At 42.3% G+C, this 16,395-nt stretch overlaps 1 protein-coding gene across 7 annotated transcripts in view; it reads right to left on the reverse strand.

Annotated features, from left to right (window-relative positions):
• Nucleotides 1-16,395, reverse strand: part of GPAT3 (glycerol-3-phosphate acyltransferase 3) — a 75,294-nt gene that overhangs the window by 49,674 nt on the left and 9,225 nt on the right. For 5 of the 7 annotated variants that reach the window (XM_081582292.1, XM_081582285.1, XM_081582302.1 and 2 more), the window contains exon 3: nt 7,063-7,129. In XM_081582292.1, the coding sequence (XP_081438418.1) occupies nt 7,063-7,129 (67 nt within the window). Of the gene's footprint in view, nt 1-5,152; nt 5,277-7,062; nt 7,130-9,017; nt 9,210-16,395 lie in introns of those variants that run through there. The other 2 variants (XM_081582319.1, XM_081582310.1) reach the window with 2 other exon arrangements.

A 16,395-nucleotide genomic window follows, 5' to 3' on the forward strand; every position in this document is an offset into this window, starting at 1 on the left:
GAGACGTCCACCCCTCCCAGCAGTAAAGAGAACTCTAAATAAACAGGAGATGTGCTCTTGAGGTGACTGTCTTATCATCTGATCCTACATTCTTTTCCCTCTCAAAGAATCCTCGAGTCTTCGTTTACACCCAGCTTTTCCAAATCTCGTAATTCTGAAATGCAGTTACCCTCTTCTAAACAACTGAGGGACCTGGGATGAAGAGAGCAAAATCACCAACAAGACTCCAACAGGTGAGGATTTGTTGTTGTTTAGTCACTAAGTTGTTTCTATTTTGCAACCCCATGGACTATAGCCTGCCAGGTTCTTCTGTCCATGGGATTTCCCAGGCAAGAATACTGAAATGGGTTGCCACTTCCTTCACCAGGGGACCATTCCAACCCAGGGAAGATCCCCTGTGTCAAACCTGTGTCTCCTGCCTTGGCAGATTCTTTACCACTGAGCCACCCGGAAAATGCAGTCCAACTCTGTGATTCCATGGACTGCAGCCTGCCAGGCTCCTCTGTCCATGGGATTTCCCAGGCTAGGAAACTGGAGTGGGTAGCCATTAGATTAAAAATCTGCTTAGATTAGGTACTTTTTTTTTTATGGCTGATTCTTATTGATGTTTGGCAGAAAACAAGAAAATTCTATAAAGCAATTATCCTTTATTTAAAAAATAAATAAATTTTTAAAAAATAAATTAAAAAAAAACAACCTAATTTCATAGAAAATAGGGACAGGGCACAGGGCAAGTCATCCACTTTGTTACAGCTATATGAAAAGGAAAACAATCTTGAAAAATAATAGAGTAGGTTTTATGGGCTAAAACATGCTGGAAAAACTGGTTTCTTAGGCTAGGAGCCTCCTTTTCTGTGACTTAAGGCTCAAATTGCTCTTTTTCCACCCATCCCTCACCATGCAGTTAAGATCATTAGTCTGCTCTGAGGTCCGGTCTTCTCTTTCCTGCCAGAACCACTCCATCCCGCGTACTCACTATTGGCCAGAATTACATGCACAGTCATCTGCGTTCAGAGGTGAGAGAGCCAAGATTCCTCTAAAAGAGGAAGTCTATTTTCATCAGATGACGAGGTGAACTTTGAAGGAAGATTCCCTCCACTCGCCTCTTCCTTTCCTTAAGGAACCCGCCGCCTCCCCTCCCACCATCCATTGACCCCGGTAACCCTGTGGTTTCCACGCCTTACCTTGCAGTCCATCTCCCCCGAAACCAGTCGCCACAAACTGGAGAAATCAAGTTCTGCTCCTTCGAGGGGCTACTGGTTAGAAAACTAAATAAATTATTCCAATGAGAGTGGGTACCAATAGACTAACATATTATTCACTAAGAGAAGTAGAAGGTGGGGTGGGGGAGAAAAGAGGAGGATTTTGCCCCCAGGGGACAGTGGGCAATATCTGGGGACACTGTTGGTTGTCACATGAACAGTGTGTTAACTGTCGCCTAGTGAGTAGAGACCCGGAACCCTATGCAGGACCGCTCCCTGTAACAGAGAATGATTCAGCTTCAGAGAGGGCAGAGCCTTCATTTGGGGCTTTCCTGATAGCTCAGTTGGGAAAGAATCCACCCACAATGCAGGAGACCCTGGTTCAGTTCCTGGGTCGGGAAGATCCCCTGGAGGAAGAAATGGCAACCCATTCCAGTATTCTTGCCTGGAGAATCCCATGGACAGAGGAGCCTGGTGGGCAGTAGTCCATGGGGTCGCAAAGAGTCGGACACGACTAAGTGACTGAACGATAACAAAATGTCAGTAGTACTAAGGTTGCGAAACGCAGCTCTAACTCCGTTACTAGTGCCTCTGTTAAACAGGTTTAAGTTTAAATTCCAGGCACAGGCCATACTGACTAGAGATGAACTTTGGAGCTTGAGTCCATCAGTCACACTCCTGAGATAAGTGTCTGTTTTCTATTCACATGAAACTAGTTCCATTCATCAGACTACAGACTCTAGCTGAATGATTATTGATATTAATAACTTATTTGATTGGTTTATGTTTAAAATACAAGTTTAACCAAAACATACGAATTCCACAAAGAAAAGAAACCCACTGGCCTATCTGCATCAGTTATTTTTTTAAAGCAAAAATTATAGGTACAGTTAAAGCCCACCTCTCCATCTGACCTTCCTTCTAGCAGATGTATCATTTCCACAAGTATTTTATTACTAATCGACATATATCTACATAAATATATAGTATCTGTTTAAGGTATTCAATTTTAAATGAATATTATTACACTGTACATTTATTTTCTCTCAACGTTGTTTGAGAGTTGTCTATTTTGTTTGCTTCATGTAAATCCAGTTAATTCATTTTGATTGCTGTACAGTATAAATAAAGCAGCTTAGATAATCTTCCTTCCTCAGGAGTAACCGGGTCGTCTCCACATTTCCAAGTTTCCATGCACTCGTAACATGTCTCCTAACACATACATGCTGAGTTCGGATAGGTTCGATATCACAGGAATTGAGGAGTTAACGGGTAATGAGTAGGTCTTCAACTTTGCTACAAATTGCCAAATGGTCCTCCAAAGTGTCACTAAACTAAGTTGTCATTATAGCTCAGTGGTAAAGAATCCCACATGCCTTGCTGCATGGCAAGAAGAAAAAAAAAATTGAGGTGAAATTCTTCTAACACCAAATTCACTATTTTCAAGTGTCTAATTCAGTGGTATTTAGCTCATTCACAGTGTGCAGCGGCCCCTCTATCTGGTTCCAGAACATTTTCATTCCCACCAAGGGAGACTTGAACCCGTGCAGCAGTCACTCCTTAGCTCCCACCCCAGCCCCTGTCTGTATCTGTGTCTGTGGATTCATCTCTCCTGGTCGATTCATATAAACCGAATCACAGGCTTCCCAAGTGGCTCAGTGGTAAAGAATCCACCTGCCAGGCAGGAGATAAGTGATAAGTGAAGTCACTCAGTCGTGTCCGACTCTTTGTGACCCCATGGACTGTAGCCCACCAGGCTTCTCTGTCCATGGGATGCTCCAGGCAAGAATACTGGAGTGGGTTGCCATTTCCTTCTCCAGGGGATCTTCCCGACCCAGGGATCAAACCCAAGTCTCCCGCATGGCAGGCAGACGCTTTACCCTCTGAGCCACCAGGGAAGTCGCCAGGCAGGAGACCCGGGTTCAATCCCTGGGTCAGGAAGACCCCTGGAGAAAGAAATGGCAATCCACTCCAGTATTCTTGCCTGGGAAATCCTATGAACGGGGGAGCCTGGTGGGTTACAGTCTACGGGTTCACACAGAGCTGGATACAACTGAGCAATGTAACAACAACTACTACTACTACTACTAATAATAATGTTGTACTGGTATCAACATGGTTAGTCAGTTCTCACAAAAAAATTCCAAAGGTGAATGAAATTAGTGGGAGACATTAGTCGGGCTGAATCTCCTTGAACAGGTACATCAGAAGCTTCAGCGCAGCATTTTGTCATTTGTGTGTGTTTGGGAGGAGGGAGAGGTGGGGTGGGGGTGCTCAGGGGCAAGAGATGTAGGGCAGAAGAAAAATTTAGCCCAGGGGCTTAATTAACGGTAGGCCACGTGACCCCAAATCCTTGCTGGAACAGAGCAAGGTGGAGGACCGGAGGAGGCAAGTGTGTTTCCCCACTGACGATAATGCTGAGTCAGGCCAGCAACACGTACCAGGGAACACCAGCAGGTCTGAGCCACAGCCTCTGCGTGTATAGTTTGTGACTCACTCCCCAGGCAAGGGCAACTGCAGGCCCTTAATTCCTGCCTGTCAACATTCAGTTGGTAATCATCACGGTGTCCCAGCACCATAAGGCAATTACAGTGGAATTTATCTTGAGTCATGAAAATGACATAATCAACGAACGACATTCATTTCAATGACAATCACAGTTACTGACTCATTCAAATCTGACAGCCTAAGTTCTGGAAATCAGATACCCAAAGAAAGAGATGAGCGGCTTCTTATAGTCCAAAGGTCCCTTCCACTATTTACAACAGAGTAAAACCAAAGTTGTTAAAAATCACATTCCAGGGTTCCAAGGAGATGCATTTGTCCTATGGCTACAGCACAGCTGATGCAAAGAAACCAAGACTCTTTTCTTATTACCTTCTAGCACATCAGCTCTCAGGGAAGAAAAACTAGGTTAGAGGGCAGCTCTGTACTCTCCCCTGAAGATGTATGCTTCCTTTATAACATAGTTACTTGAAGGGAGGAGAAAATTTATATTCACCACTGTTTTAACACTAACCCTAACCTAGAAGAGGAATGTACAATGATAGAGCTTCTTAAAGAGCCTATTCATGATTATATTTAAAGCTCAATGAATTAAGACAGTGTTTTAATAAAAGTCATGGTAGAGTACAGTCAAGGACGGCAATGAAGTATTTAAGCACAAAGATAACACTTCCCAAAGTTCAGCTTTCAATCAGCTTATTCAATAAAGGCACAGAAAAAACATTGGGGTGGTCAAAAAGTTCATTTGTGTTCTTCCATAAGCCGGTACAGAAAACCCTAAAGAACTTGTTTGGCTAACCCAATACAGTACAAGAGGGGTTTAACTGGAGAGGGAGATTTTAAAGTGTTTCCAAAAATGCGTTTCACCAAGTAAGAGCAGCAGAAAGAATTTTTGGATGCAGAAAATAAACATAACTCTCGTTCCTGTTTAGCTCATCTCTTCCTCTTGGTTCCCCAAACCTTTCATCAGCACTACATCATTTGGACATACCCGCACCCCCGGCCCGTGGCCTGCCAGTGACCCTTGCCTAAACTCTGCGTGGCTCAACCTTGACTTGTGCTCTAGTTGGCTGCGGGACAGAGGCAGGATGCTCCGAAGGCAGGAGATTGCACCAGCCAGACACACAAGTGCTCGAGGTTTCATCACCCTCTGCCTCTGTCTGGGACTCTGACACCACCTCCCAGCTGACTCCAAGCACCAGGATGTATCCAGAGGAGACACACCCTGCCACCGGGCGACCCAAGCAGGACATAAGTCAGGAGGAGAGGGGCATACCAAGCACAGCTGTGGGATTAACAGAGATGGAAGCAGCGCATGGCAGAGCCTACGTGAGATCTCACATCATTCTCTGCTTATGTAGCTATTTTAGCATTTATCGCAGTGGATGCCCGTCTCCCCACAGGAACCATGTCTTAATCACCCACGGATCCCTTGTCAACCTCACTGGCAACAAATGCTTGGTCTCTGCAGTAGTCAATTCCCAACTGCACAGGCTGAAAGGAAGAGCAGCCACTCAGAAGCAAACAGGATAAATTTTGTAGACATCCAAAGTGTTTGATGACATCAAAAGAGTCAACACATTACTCTCAACCATTGTGATGTGTATTTTTCCCTCCTGCTCACTTCCACTGTCTCCTGGAGGTACCAAGGAACAGGCAAAGACCAAAGACAGAAAAGACAAGAGCGCAACAAAAATAAATAAATAAATCCAAGTGGAAATATTCATTCCCATTAGGCTGAAAACACTAAAACAGAGACTTCCCTGGTGGCTCAGGGGTTGAGAATCTGCCTTCTAACACAGGGGACTCGGGTGCGACACCCTGGCCAAGGAACTAAGACCCCGCATGCCTTGGGGCAACTAAGCCTGTGTGCCTCAACTAGAGAGGCCTAAGTGCTGCAACTAAGACCTGACACAGCCAAAAATAAATAATTTTTACAAAACTAAAACAATGCTGCAAACACCCTTACCTAGTGACTTTAATCCTCTTAACTACCAAATTGAAACACTTTATGCTCTTTTAAATTCATGGCCCAAGATATGGGCCACTGCCACCTCAATCTATAGGGTCCCAGAGAATTTCATCCAAGGTCAACAACAGCCCAAAGTCTCACTGAGTGCAACAAAAAAATCAGCAATAAAGTTTCTTCTCTCCTTAAATCACAGGACACACATTTAAAGAGAACCCAGAAAAAAAAGTTAGTAGATCTGCTATAGCTCAGAGAAAGTTGTGCTGTTTAGTCGCTATCAGAGAGGGTATCCGGCAATAAAAAGAGGATCAGGTATAGCTGGAAATACCCAATCTTGGTAAAAACCTTATCGGTGCTAATCCTCTGGTGTTTACATAGACAACACAAAGCTCACTAGTTGCTTCAATCAGTAGAACATAGCAATCAACTATACAAAAATGCACAGATATGTTCATTCAAATCCTTTATTTACAAAATGTACTATAATTTCTACAATTCCTCTTAGACAAGTTTTCAGAAGACAAATTCCACCTAGTGAAATGTTTGACATTTTGACCATGTTGAACCCTAAATCAGATGGGCACACTATTGTTTCTATACATTTATTTTTGGAAAACACACACAGCCTAATTCTTTTAATTAAATCAAGGGTTTATTTCTTCCTAATTTCACTGCCATTACTTCCATAGGATTCTACTCCCCTATGAACCCCATGTCTTAAAAAATTCTTAAAATTCTTAACCCACATGAAAGGGGTTTTTGGGACAAAGGAAAAATACACAAACAGAAGCAGGGACTGGTCAGCTAGGTTGATTTGGTAACTCACTTCTAACAATAACTAAGGGAGTGTCTTTCTACCGAATTTTCTGAGCCTTTATTACTAGACATGATTAGTCTCCAAAAGGAATCTGTAGCATGTGGTGACTCCCAAGCTTATATCACAAGGGAGTTTGTTTTTTTTTTTCATGAATTACTAATTGGTTTTTAGCAGGAAATAATATTTTAAGGAACATACTTTGAGAACCAAAGTTAGAATAAGGTGTTAATGAAATCTCAAACATAGGTTTAACTTAACCCCAGGTGGTCCAATTAACCTTTTTTTTTTTTTCTTAAGACCATTTAAATACCATGGGCAACCACTTTTAAATGCATACCTTTAGAAATACCCTGTAAGAACACATAGATGAACCAGCATCCTATGACTACCTTTACAGTGAAACGTCGTCCAGAACTCAGAAGGCTGCTATTTTGCATAAAGGACAGAACTATGAACAATCCAAGGCCCATAAAATGCACTATTTTGGATATATTTCAAGTTCAAGTTGGGTAGACACATATCTACCCAATTTGGATATTTTAACCACCATAATGAAAAGGGAGACTTACCGACAGAAGCTGAGTTTTTAAGAACTGATTGCTTTGCAACTCCTGTTTCAATTCGTAATGTGGCCCACTGTTCAAAAAACAAGAAGTTATTAATGTAAAATGTGCCACAGACAGGATGCAACATTTTTAAACCATGCTTAAATAACATGAAATTAATCATTAAGCCCTAATGGTATCTGAATTGAAGAGATACCCCACTGAATCTCTGATATAATAGCATTCCAAGTCCCAGGTATACTCTTATATTAGTTACTGATAGTTCCCAAATAAAAATGAGGAAAAGATCATGTTTACCTTATTAAAACCCTCACACACCCTGGTATCCAATAAATTACTCCTTGAAAAGGTCAGAAAGCATGAAGGACAAGAGCACAGACTATAGCATCAACTCTGTCTGGGTGTAAAATTACTTAATCCCTCTCAGCCTCAGTTTCCTCATATGTAAAATGAGGATAATAGTTTCTATCCCATAAGGTTGCCATGAGGATTAAATGAGATTAATACACGTAAAGACATAAACACAGGACACAAAGAATAATATTTTCATAACAAATTAGGCATCCAAGGATGAGACATACTCAAAGATGCCTAACTCCCTATATTAGACAGAATCCTGCAGAAGGACCATTGTGAGACTTGGAAAGCTGGAAAGGAATCCATGAAATCACTAAGGAGACTGGGGTTGACATATACACACTGCTGCTGCTGCTAAGTCACCTCAGTCGTGTCCGACTCTGTGCGACCCCATAGACGGCAGCCCACCAGGCTCTGCCATCCCTGGGATTCTCCAGGCAAGAGTACTGGAGTGGGGTGCCACTGCCTTCTCCGCATATACACACTACTATACATAAAATAAATAACTAACAAGGACCTACTGTATAGCACAGGGAACTCTACTCAATACTCTCTAAATGGCCTATTTGGGAAAAGAAGCTAAAAAAAGAGAAAAAATATATATACATATAACTGATTCACTATGCTATTCATTTGAAACTAACACAACTTTGTAAAGCAAGTATACACCAATAAAAATTTTTAAAAACAACAAAGAAACAAAAGTAAAAAAAAAAATCTGCCTACCAGGTCACTTACCTACCAAGATAAAGAAAATATTATGATTATGAGGAACCACAGTTTTGAGAGAATTTAAGAACAGAAAAAATTAACTCCCAGAAATATAGCAAGGTGTGATTTGCTCTTTTATTCTTTATACTATTTTTATACATTTCCCAAATCATCTACCATTAACATCACAGTTCAAGAGCAGCAAGTGAACTCTTTTGACAGCACTCCAGAAAACCCAATGGCTACATCTTCAGTTGCGAAAGGATCAATTAAAATATTATCTAGATGATTACAATTCTAGAAGCTAACAGTGCCTAAACAGCGCCTAAACTGACTCGGGGAGGTAGAAGAGCAAAACAAAAAGTAAAGGTCACTGTTAATAATTATAATTAAGAGTTCAGCACCTTTGAAGGGGCAAAAAGACAGGATTTATTAAGCATGTCAAGGCAAAAACCTCAGTTACTGGGACTTTCCTGGTTGTCCAGTGGTTACGAGTTCGCCTTCCGGTGCAGGAGACTCGAGTTCAATCCCTGGTTGGCAAACCAAGATCCCACAGGCTACAGGGTAACTATGCCTGCGTGCCCTAACTAGAGAGCTCGAGCACTGCAATTACTGAGGCCACAGGCCACAGCAAGGGAAGCCTGTGCACCTGCAAAGACCCAGCACAATCCCCTTCCAAAATACTAACAAACAAAAAAACAAATCTCAGTTATTGCAGGGCTTGAAGGGATTAAGCAGAAAGGTAAAAGGTTTATTTTTTTTTTAAATAAGAAAATAAGTGCTAGAGAATAAATAACCTAAAACATGCACATGAAGGTCGAGAAGCAGGGCATAACCTGACTGTATCAGGACCCCTGCACCACACCCCAAACAGCAAAGCAGGAACATGCCATTTGTGCTTAGAAAACAGCCTATAAATAGACGCCTAATCTTCCCAGCTTCAAGTGGCAAGTCACAAATGATAACAAGCTCAGAGTCTTAATTTGGTTGCGTCCTTTTCTCCTCCTTGCTGATCCCAGGCAGGAATTCTCAAATTCTGGACTTTTACGCCTCCCATCTTGTCTCAGTAGAGGTAAGTGTGCGCGCACGAGCTCAGTCATGTCCAATGCTTTGTGACCTCATGGACTGTAGCCCATCAAGCTTCTCTGTCCATGGGACTTCCAGGCAAGAATCCTAGAGTAGGTTGCCATGCCCTACTCCAGAGGATCTTCCCAACCCGGGGATCGAACCCACGTCTCCCACATCTCCTGCACTACAGGCAGATTCTTTACCACTGAGCCACTGGGGAAGAGTTTTTCACTTTAAAGTCTTGGTACTTATCAGTGGTTATAAGTAGACTAAAGATATGATTAAGATAAAATTTTGTAAATAAAAAAATCATCCTTATCTTGGAGCTCTTTTTTTTTTTTAATGTGGGCATGCACTTTTGAATATTATATAAGTGGAAATTACCTTAGACTAGGACAATTAGTTCATGCTGACAGGATGGAAAATATCGGTATCGCATGGCTGTTATAAGCTGAACTGTACCCCTATCCTCCCCCCAAAAATCCATGTGTTAAAGCCCTAACCCCCAGTACCTCAGAATGTGGCTGTATTTGGAAATTGAGCCTTTAAAGAGGTGACTAAGTTAAAAAGAAGCTCTTAGGGTGAAGCCCTAATCCAGTATGACTGGATCCTTATAAGAACAGGGAGAACTAGGGACTTGTATACACAAGACAGACCATCCAGGTCACTACCTACAAGACGGCACCATCTACAAGACGAGAGAGGCTTCAGAAGAAATCAAATCTGCTGACACCTTGATCTTGGACTTCTAGCTTCCAGAACTGTGAGAGAATAAATTTCCATGGTTTAAGCTACCCAGTTTATGGGATTCTGCTATGGCAACAAACTAACATGGGTACACTGCTCCAATAGCATGATGTGCTCTAAAGAACTCCATGTTCTGTCATCAGAGGAGTTTTAGAACAAAGACCCTCTCCTGAAATGCTAGCTCCAAAGTGTGTCCTCCAAAATGCAGTTACTGTGTTCAAGACGAGCACATCTTTTTGTTTTTGCTTTTAATGATTATTTATTTATTTAGCTGTGTCTGGTCTTAGTTGTGGCACATGGAATCTAGTTCTCTGACCAGGGGTCAAACCCAGGCCTCCTGCATTGGGAGCAAGCAGTCTTAGCCACTGGACCACCAGGGAAGTCCTGACAACTTTCCATCAGGTTGTCATTTCACTTAAATTTCAAAATCCTCTTGAAAGAAAATAAGTAACTGTCCTCAATTCACAGTAAAGAAATGGGTAAGCCTAATATTTAAAGCTTGGGCCGAAAGTTTGCAAAAACGTGACACTGTCAGCTAGACAATTCAACTTCCAGTTTCCATGCTAATAAGACATGTAAGAATTGACTAGAGAGAGGGAAACAAAAAAGGAAAAATGTACAAGATTGTATAAAGCCTCAAAAGGTTAGGCCTACTCAATGGCTGGCCATCAACTATAGCAAAATAAAATGGTCTCTTGGCAGAATAAGAACTCAGGCTCTAGATTCAAATTAAATGGTGATTCTACCGCTGACAGCTGTATGCCACTGTCCAGTCAACTCACCTCTCCGAACCTTTCCTCAGTCTATCAGTGGGAATAACACACCCTATCCCAGAGAGGTGTTGTGGAATTAAGTTAACTAAGAAGCACATTGCTTTGGCAGTTTTCTTTTATTATGACTTAATGGCTCAGCAGGTAAAGAATTCGCCTGCAATGCAAGAGACACAGGAGCCATGATTGGATCCCTGGGTAGAAAAGATCCCCTGGAGGAAGGCATGGCAACCCTCTCCACTATTCTTGCTTGGAAAATCCTATGGACAGAGGAGCCTGGCGAGCTACAGTCCATGGGGTCACAAAGAGTCAGACACAACTGAGCAACTAAGCATACTCTGTCATAAACAGTCATGGCCTTCTAGAAGATTTACTGTATTTCCAACACCAGGGATAATACCTGAGTGTTATAACAACAGAAGTATTAACCATCTGAAAATTATTGACCTGCCTTTTTTAAAACACAGAAAAATAACCAGTGAATGGAGGAGACAGTAAGGGAAAGAATAGTAACTAACATACAAGGCAGGAGTAGTCTGCTCTGAATACATGTGTGCTGACCCATCAGATCTGAAGGTAGATTAATTCTTGGCTACATAGGAGCAAACACACACACACACACACACAACCAATGAGTGTTCCAATCCAAACTCCACCAAGATTGGAGCACCTAGTGTATATTAAGTGCTTTCATTCACTTCTCCTCGTTCAATCTGCACAATAACTCTGTGAGCTATATTCCTAAATACACAGGAAGAAACTAAGGTGGAGATGTTGAATGAACTGCCCAAGGTTACAATGCCAGAAATTTGGAGGCAGCTGTTATGTGTCCAACTTATACTTCAAAAGTTGAGGGGAAAATTAAGTCCATTAACATTTATTTTTATCTATCTATTGCTTGCAATATCTGGTTAGATTCAGCAATTTATGTATCACTCCCCTTTATCTTTTTCTCCATTAACCCTATGTTCTTTTTCCATTCTTTATTTCCCTCTAATTGTGAACTTCAGGCCAACGAATAATAGTCCTTAGGCCAATGAATAACAAGCATCATTAACCCTTCCTGGTTGGGAACAGCATAATTCAACCTTTAATCCATGCTCCTGTTTGATAAACATAAAAAACTCATGCTCTCTTCCAGAGATCTAAATATATATTAATACACCCTACCGGGCAGATGGACTATGCATTCCCTCAGCCAGAAGTTGTACTTTCCATAGTTTGCACTCCTAAAACTTTCTCCAATATAAAGTCATAATATTGCCACATCTACTTCCTAAAAATTACTATATACCTAGAAAATCACTGGTTTAGAGAGGCTTCTCTGGTAGTCCAAAGGCTGACGCCACGCTCCCAATAGAGGGGGCCTGGGAGTTTGCACGCCACAACTGAGACCTGGCACAGTCAAATATATAAATAAATAAAAATAAACACTACAATAAAAAGAAAAAGAATTGAAGAAAATCACTGGTTTAGAGAATCCCTCACTTACTCTATGATGAGAATTCAAGCCCTGTTTTTCAAGTAGCTTGCCATAGCAAGGACTTATGAATACATATAAAGATATTCAGCAATGCAGAAGGCAGCATTCAGCTACTTAATAAGCTTAAGTAGCTTATTAAGCTACTTAATAAATAATTATTACCTGAACTGGAGAGCTAAGAAGAGTCCTCAGCTGGCTGAGTTACTTGACAATTAGTTGTTTTCACAGTCAGCTATTCTTTAGATTACCCCCTCACACGGCAACTTCTAGAATTTGAGTTTATGGTCACAAAAAAGCTACCCTTTGTCAAGAAAACTTATCAAAGTAAACACATAATGTATAAAACTAAACAACCTTATAAAATGGTATGTAAACTGTAACCAAGGAAACCTGAGAAATATCCAATTCTAATTAAAGAGTCCAAAGAGGGATTTCCCTGGTGGTCCAGTGGCTAAGACCCCGAGCTCCCAATGCAGGGGGCCCAGGTTCAATCCCTGGTTGGGGAACTACATCCCACATGCAGCAACTAAGAGTTCGCATGCCGCAACTATTAATAAAAGATCCCACATGCTGCAACAAATACTCCAGTGTTCTTGCCTGGGGAATTCCACAGACAGAGGAACAGGGCGGGCTACAGTCAATGGATCCCAAAGAGCTAGACACAACTGAGCGACTAACACTGTCAACTTCCAACAATGCTGTTCTGGTTGGAGGATACAAAGCCCCGGGTTACCATCTCCCTCTCCTGTGCCCAAAGCAGACCTCGCTACTGGATCATAGCTCTTCCCTGAGGCACCCAGTTCAGTTCAGTCGCTCAGTCGTGTCCGACTCTTTGCGACCCCATGAACCGCAGCACGCCAGGCCTCCCTGTCCATCACCAACTCCCGGAATCCACCCAAACCCATGTCCATCGAGTCGGTGACGTCATCCAACCATCTCATCCTCTGCCGTCCCCTTCTCCTCCCGCCCCCAATCCTACCCAGCATTAGGGTCTTTTCCAATGAGTCAACTCTTCGCATGAGGTGGCCAAAGTATTGGAGTTTCAGCTTCAACATCAGACCTTCCAATGAACACCCAGGATTGATCTCTTTTAGGATGGATTGATTGGATCTCCTTGCAGTCCAAGGGACTCTCAAGAGTCTTCTCCAACACCACAGTTCAAAAGCATCAATTCTGCGGCGCTCAGCTTTCTTCACCGTCCAACTCTCACATCCATACATGACCACTGGAAAAACCATAGCCTTGACTAGACGGACTTTTGTTGGCAAAGTAATGTTTCTGCTTTTAAACATGCTATCTAGGTTGGCCATAACCTTCCTTCCAAGGAGTAAGCGTCTTTTAATTTCATGGCTGCAGTCATCATCAGCAGTGATTCTGGAGTCCAAAAAAATAAAGTCTGACACTGTTTCCACTGTTTCCCCATCTATTTCCCATGAAGTGATGGGACCAGATGCCACGATCTTAGTTTTCTGAATGTTGAGCTTTAAGCCAACTTTTTCACTCTCTTCTTTCACCTTCATCAAGAGGCTCTTTAGTTCTTCTTCACTTTCTGCCATAAGGGTGGTGTCATCCGCATGTCTGAGGTTATTGATATTTCTCCCAGCAATCTTGATTCCAGCTTGTGTTTCTTCCAGCCCAGCGTTTCTCATGATGTACTCTGCATAGAAGTTAAATAAGCAGGGTGACAATATACAGCCTTGACGTACTCCTTTTCCTATTTGGAACCAGTCTGTTGTTCCATGTCCATTTCTAACTGTTGCTTCCTGACCTGCATACAGGTTTCTCAAGAGACAGGTCAGATGGACTGGTATTCCCATGTCTTTCAGAATTTTCCAGTTTATTGTGGTCCACACAGTCAAAGGCTTTGGCATAGTCAATAAAGCAGAAATAGATGTTTTTCTGGAACTCTCTTGCTTTTTCGATGATCCAGCGGATATTGGCAATTTGATCTCTGGTTCCTCTGCCTTTTCTAAAACCAGCTTGAACATCTGGAAGTTCACGGTTCACGTACTGCTGAAGCCTGGCTTGGAGAATTTTGAGCATTACTTTACTAGTGTGTGAGATGAGTGCAATTGTGCGGTAGTTTGAGCCTTCTTTGGCATTGCCTTTCTTTGGGATTGGAACGAAAACTGACCTTTTCCAGTCCTGTGGCCACTGCTGAGTTTTCCAAATTTGCTGGCATATTGAGTGCAGCACTTTCACAGCATCACCTTTGAGGATTTGAAATAGCTCAACTGAGGCACCCAGCTGTTCCCAAACACAGGAACTCTGGGTAGCTACCACCAAATCAGAGATGGCTCACAAACTGAATCCCCATTTTAACTACATATATGCCAAGCATCTGTCTGATCCAATAAACTTTGGTCTTAGCAAAAAGGATGGTTCCTTATGCTGCCATCTACCTGGTTTCCAAACTAGTTGATATATCTTCCACTAAAATTAGAAATCTGGTGGGACTCCCCTGGTGGTCTAGTGGTTAAAATTCACCATCCAATGCAGGGGCCTCAGGTTTGATCCCCAGTTGGGGAACTAAGAATTTAATTAACTCTAAATTAATTGAGAATTTAATTAATTCTAAGCCTGTGCACTGCAACCACTAAATGGGTGCACACTTGGGCCCATACTCCACCATAAGAGAAACCTCTGCTGCAACTGAGGAAGAACCCACCTGCAACGAACATCCAGCAGCTGCAAGAAAGACTCGGCGCAAATACAGAAGAAGAAAACTGGCATTCTTGAGAGTTTTACTAACAAGGAGTACATCTCTAAAAATCTCTTCAAATCTAGATGGACAAAAATTAAAACTTCAGGCCCTGCCACACTGAAAGTCAGATCCTGGACTGGAGATATCCCTTCAAAGTGTAGAAGTTATGTGCCAGGCTAACAGCAACTAGAGGGCTTCCCCAGTGACTCAGTGGTATCAAGAATCCAAGAATCATATTCAATCCCTGGGTTGGGAAGATCCCCGGGAGGAGGAAATAGTAACCCACTCCAGTATTCTTGCTTGAAAAATCCCATGGACAGAGGAGTCTGGCAGGCTACAGTCCATGGGGTCACAAAGAGTTGGACACTACTAAGCAGCCACATAGGCACATTAGAAGCTTCTGCAGCAGCTAGAGAAACAAGGCATGTAAGATCCTCAGGTATAGAACCCGTGTCTCCTGCAGTGGAAGCGTATAGTCTTAACCACTGGACCACCAGGGAAGTCCCAATAATATTATTCTTTTAATAGCAGCAAACATGTACACAGCACCTAACATGTCCAGATACCAATCTGAAATGCTTGACGTATTTTATTTAACTCACTTAACAACCCTATGGAAGTAGTTCTTATTGTTACTACTATTTTATAGATAAGGAACATGAAGCATAAGAAGTAGGTGAGTTCCCTGTTGAGAAGCAGAACTGAGACTTTGGTATCAAGTCAAAGCAAATCTGTACCCAGAGTCTGCACTATTAACCTTTAGGCTATAGGCCCTCTCTTCAGTTAGACTCCTTGTCTCCACTGCTTGATTCAAGCAAACCACTGAACTTCTCAGAATTTCAGTGTCCTTACCTGTAAAGGGGGGATAACATTTGCTCTCCCTACATCTGATGAGAGTCCACAGGGAACCCTCCTTGATTTAATAAAACCCTGTATGAAGGGCAAGTTACAGTTGTTCCATCAGAGCCACTCCCATCTAACACCTTTCTTTGCAAAATCTGGAAACAGGAGGGTAGGAAGAGCTGAAGTCAAAGAAAACATAGATTTTCAATGACATGTCAAGTGCCATTGGTTAGATTAAATTTCCATGACTCCTAAAATATAATCAGATTTCTTTCTACCATCCAGCAATCGGTTTCTTATCTTGGGCATAAACTTGATGCCTTTCTGGACGGGAAACCTTAGTCCATAGAAGGACCTCTGAAACCTGAGGTTGTAAAAACTAAGGAGAATGAGGTGGCGGCTGCCTCGCTTAAAGAATATAAAGAAATACCGGCGATAGAAAAGGCGGTCGCGTTGTTATTGAGATGAGTAAAAATCATCATCATAATAGAAAGGGGTGGGAGTCGTTCTACCTCCAACCACAGCAACCAGGTGGTCCAGCGGTCTCAGGATCCCTACAGCTCTGCGGGAGAAGACGGGATACAGCCGAGGAAAAACTAAAACGCACCTCCCCCCAGACCACTGACATTCCTCCTGGTCTCCTGGCGTCTCCT

This window comes from Giraffa tippelskirchi, chromosome 1, assembly GCF_054371585.1.
Source record: "Giraffa tippelskirchi isolate mGirTip1 chromosome 1, T2T-mGirTip1v1.2.pri, whole genome shotgun sequence".
Taxonomy (NCBI): domain Eukaryota; kingdom Metazoa; phylum Chordata; class Mammalia; order Artiodactyla; family Giraffidae; genus Giraffa; species Giraffa tippelskirchi.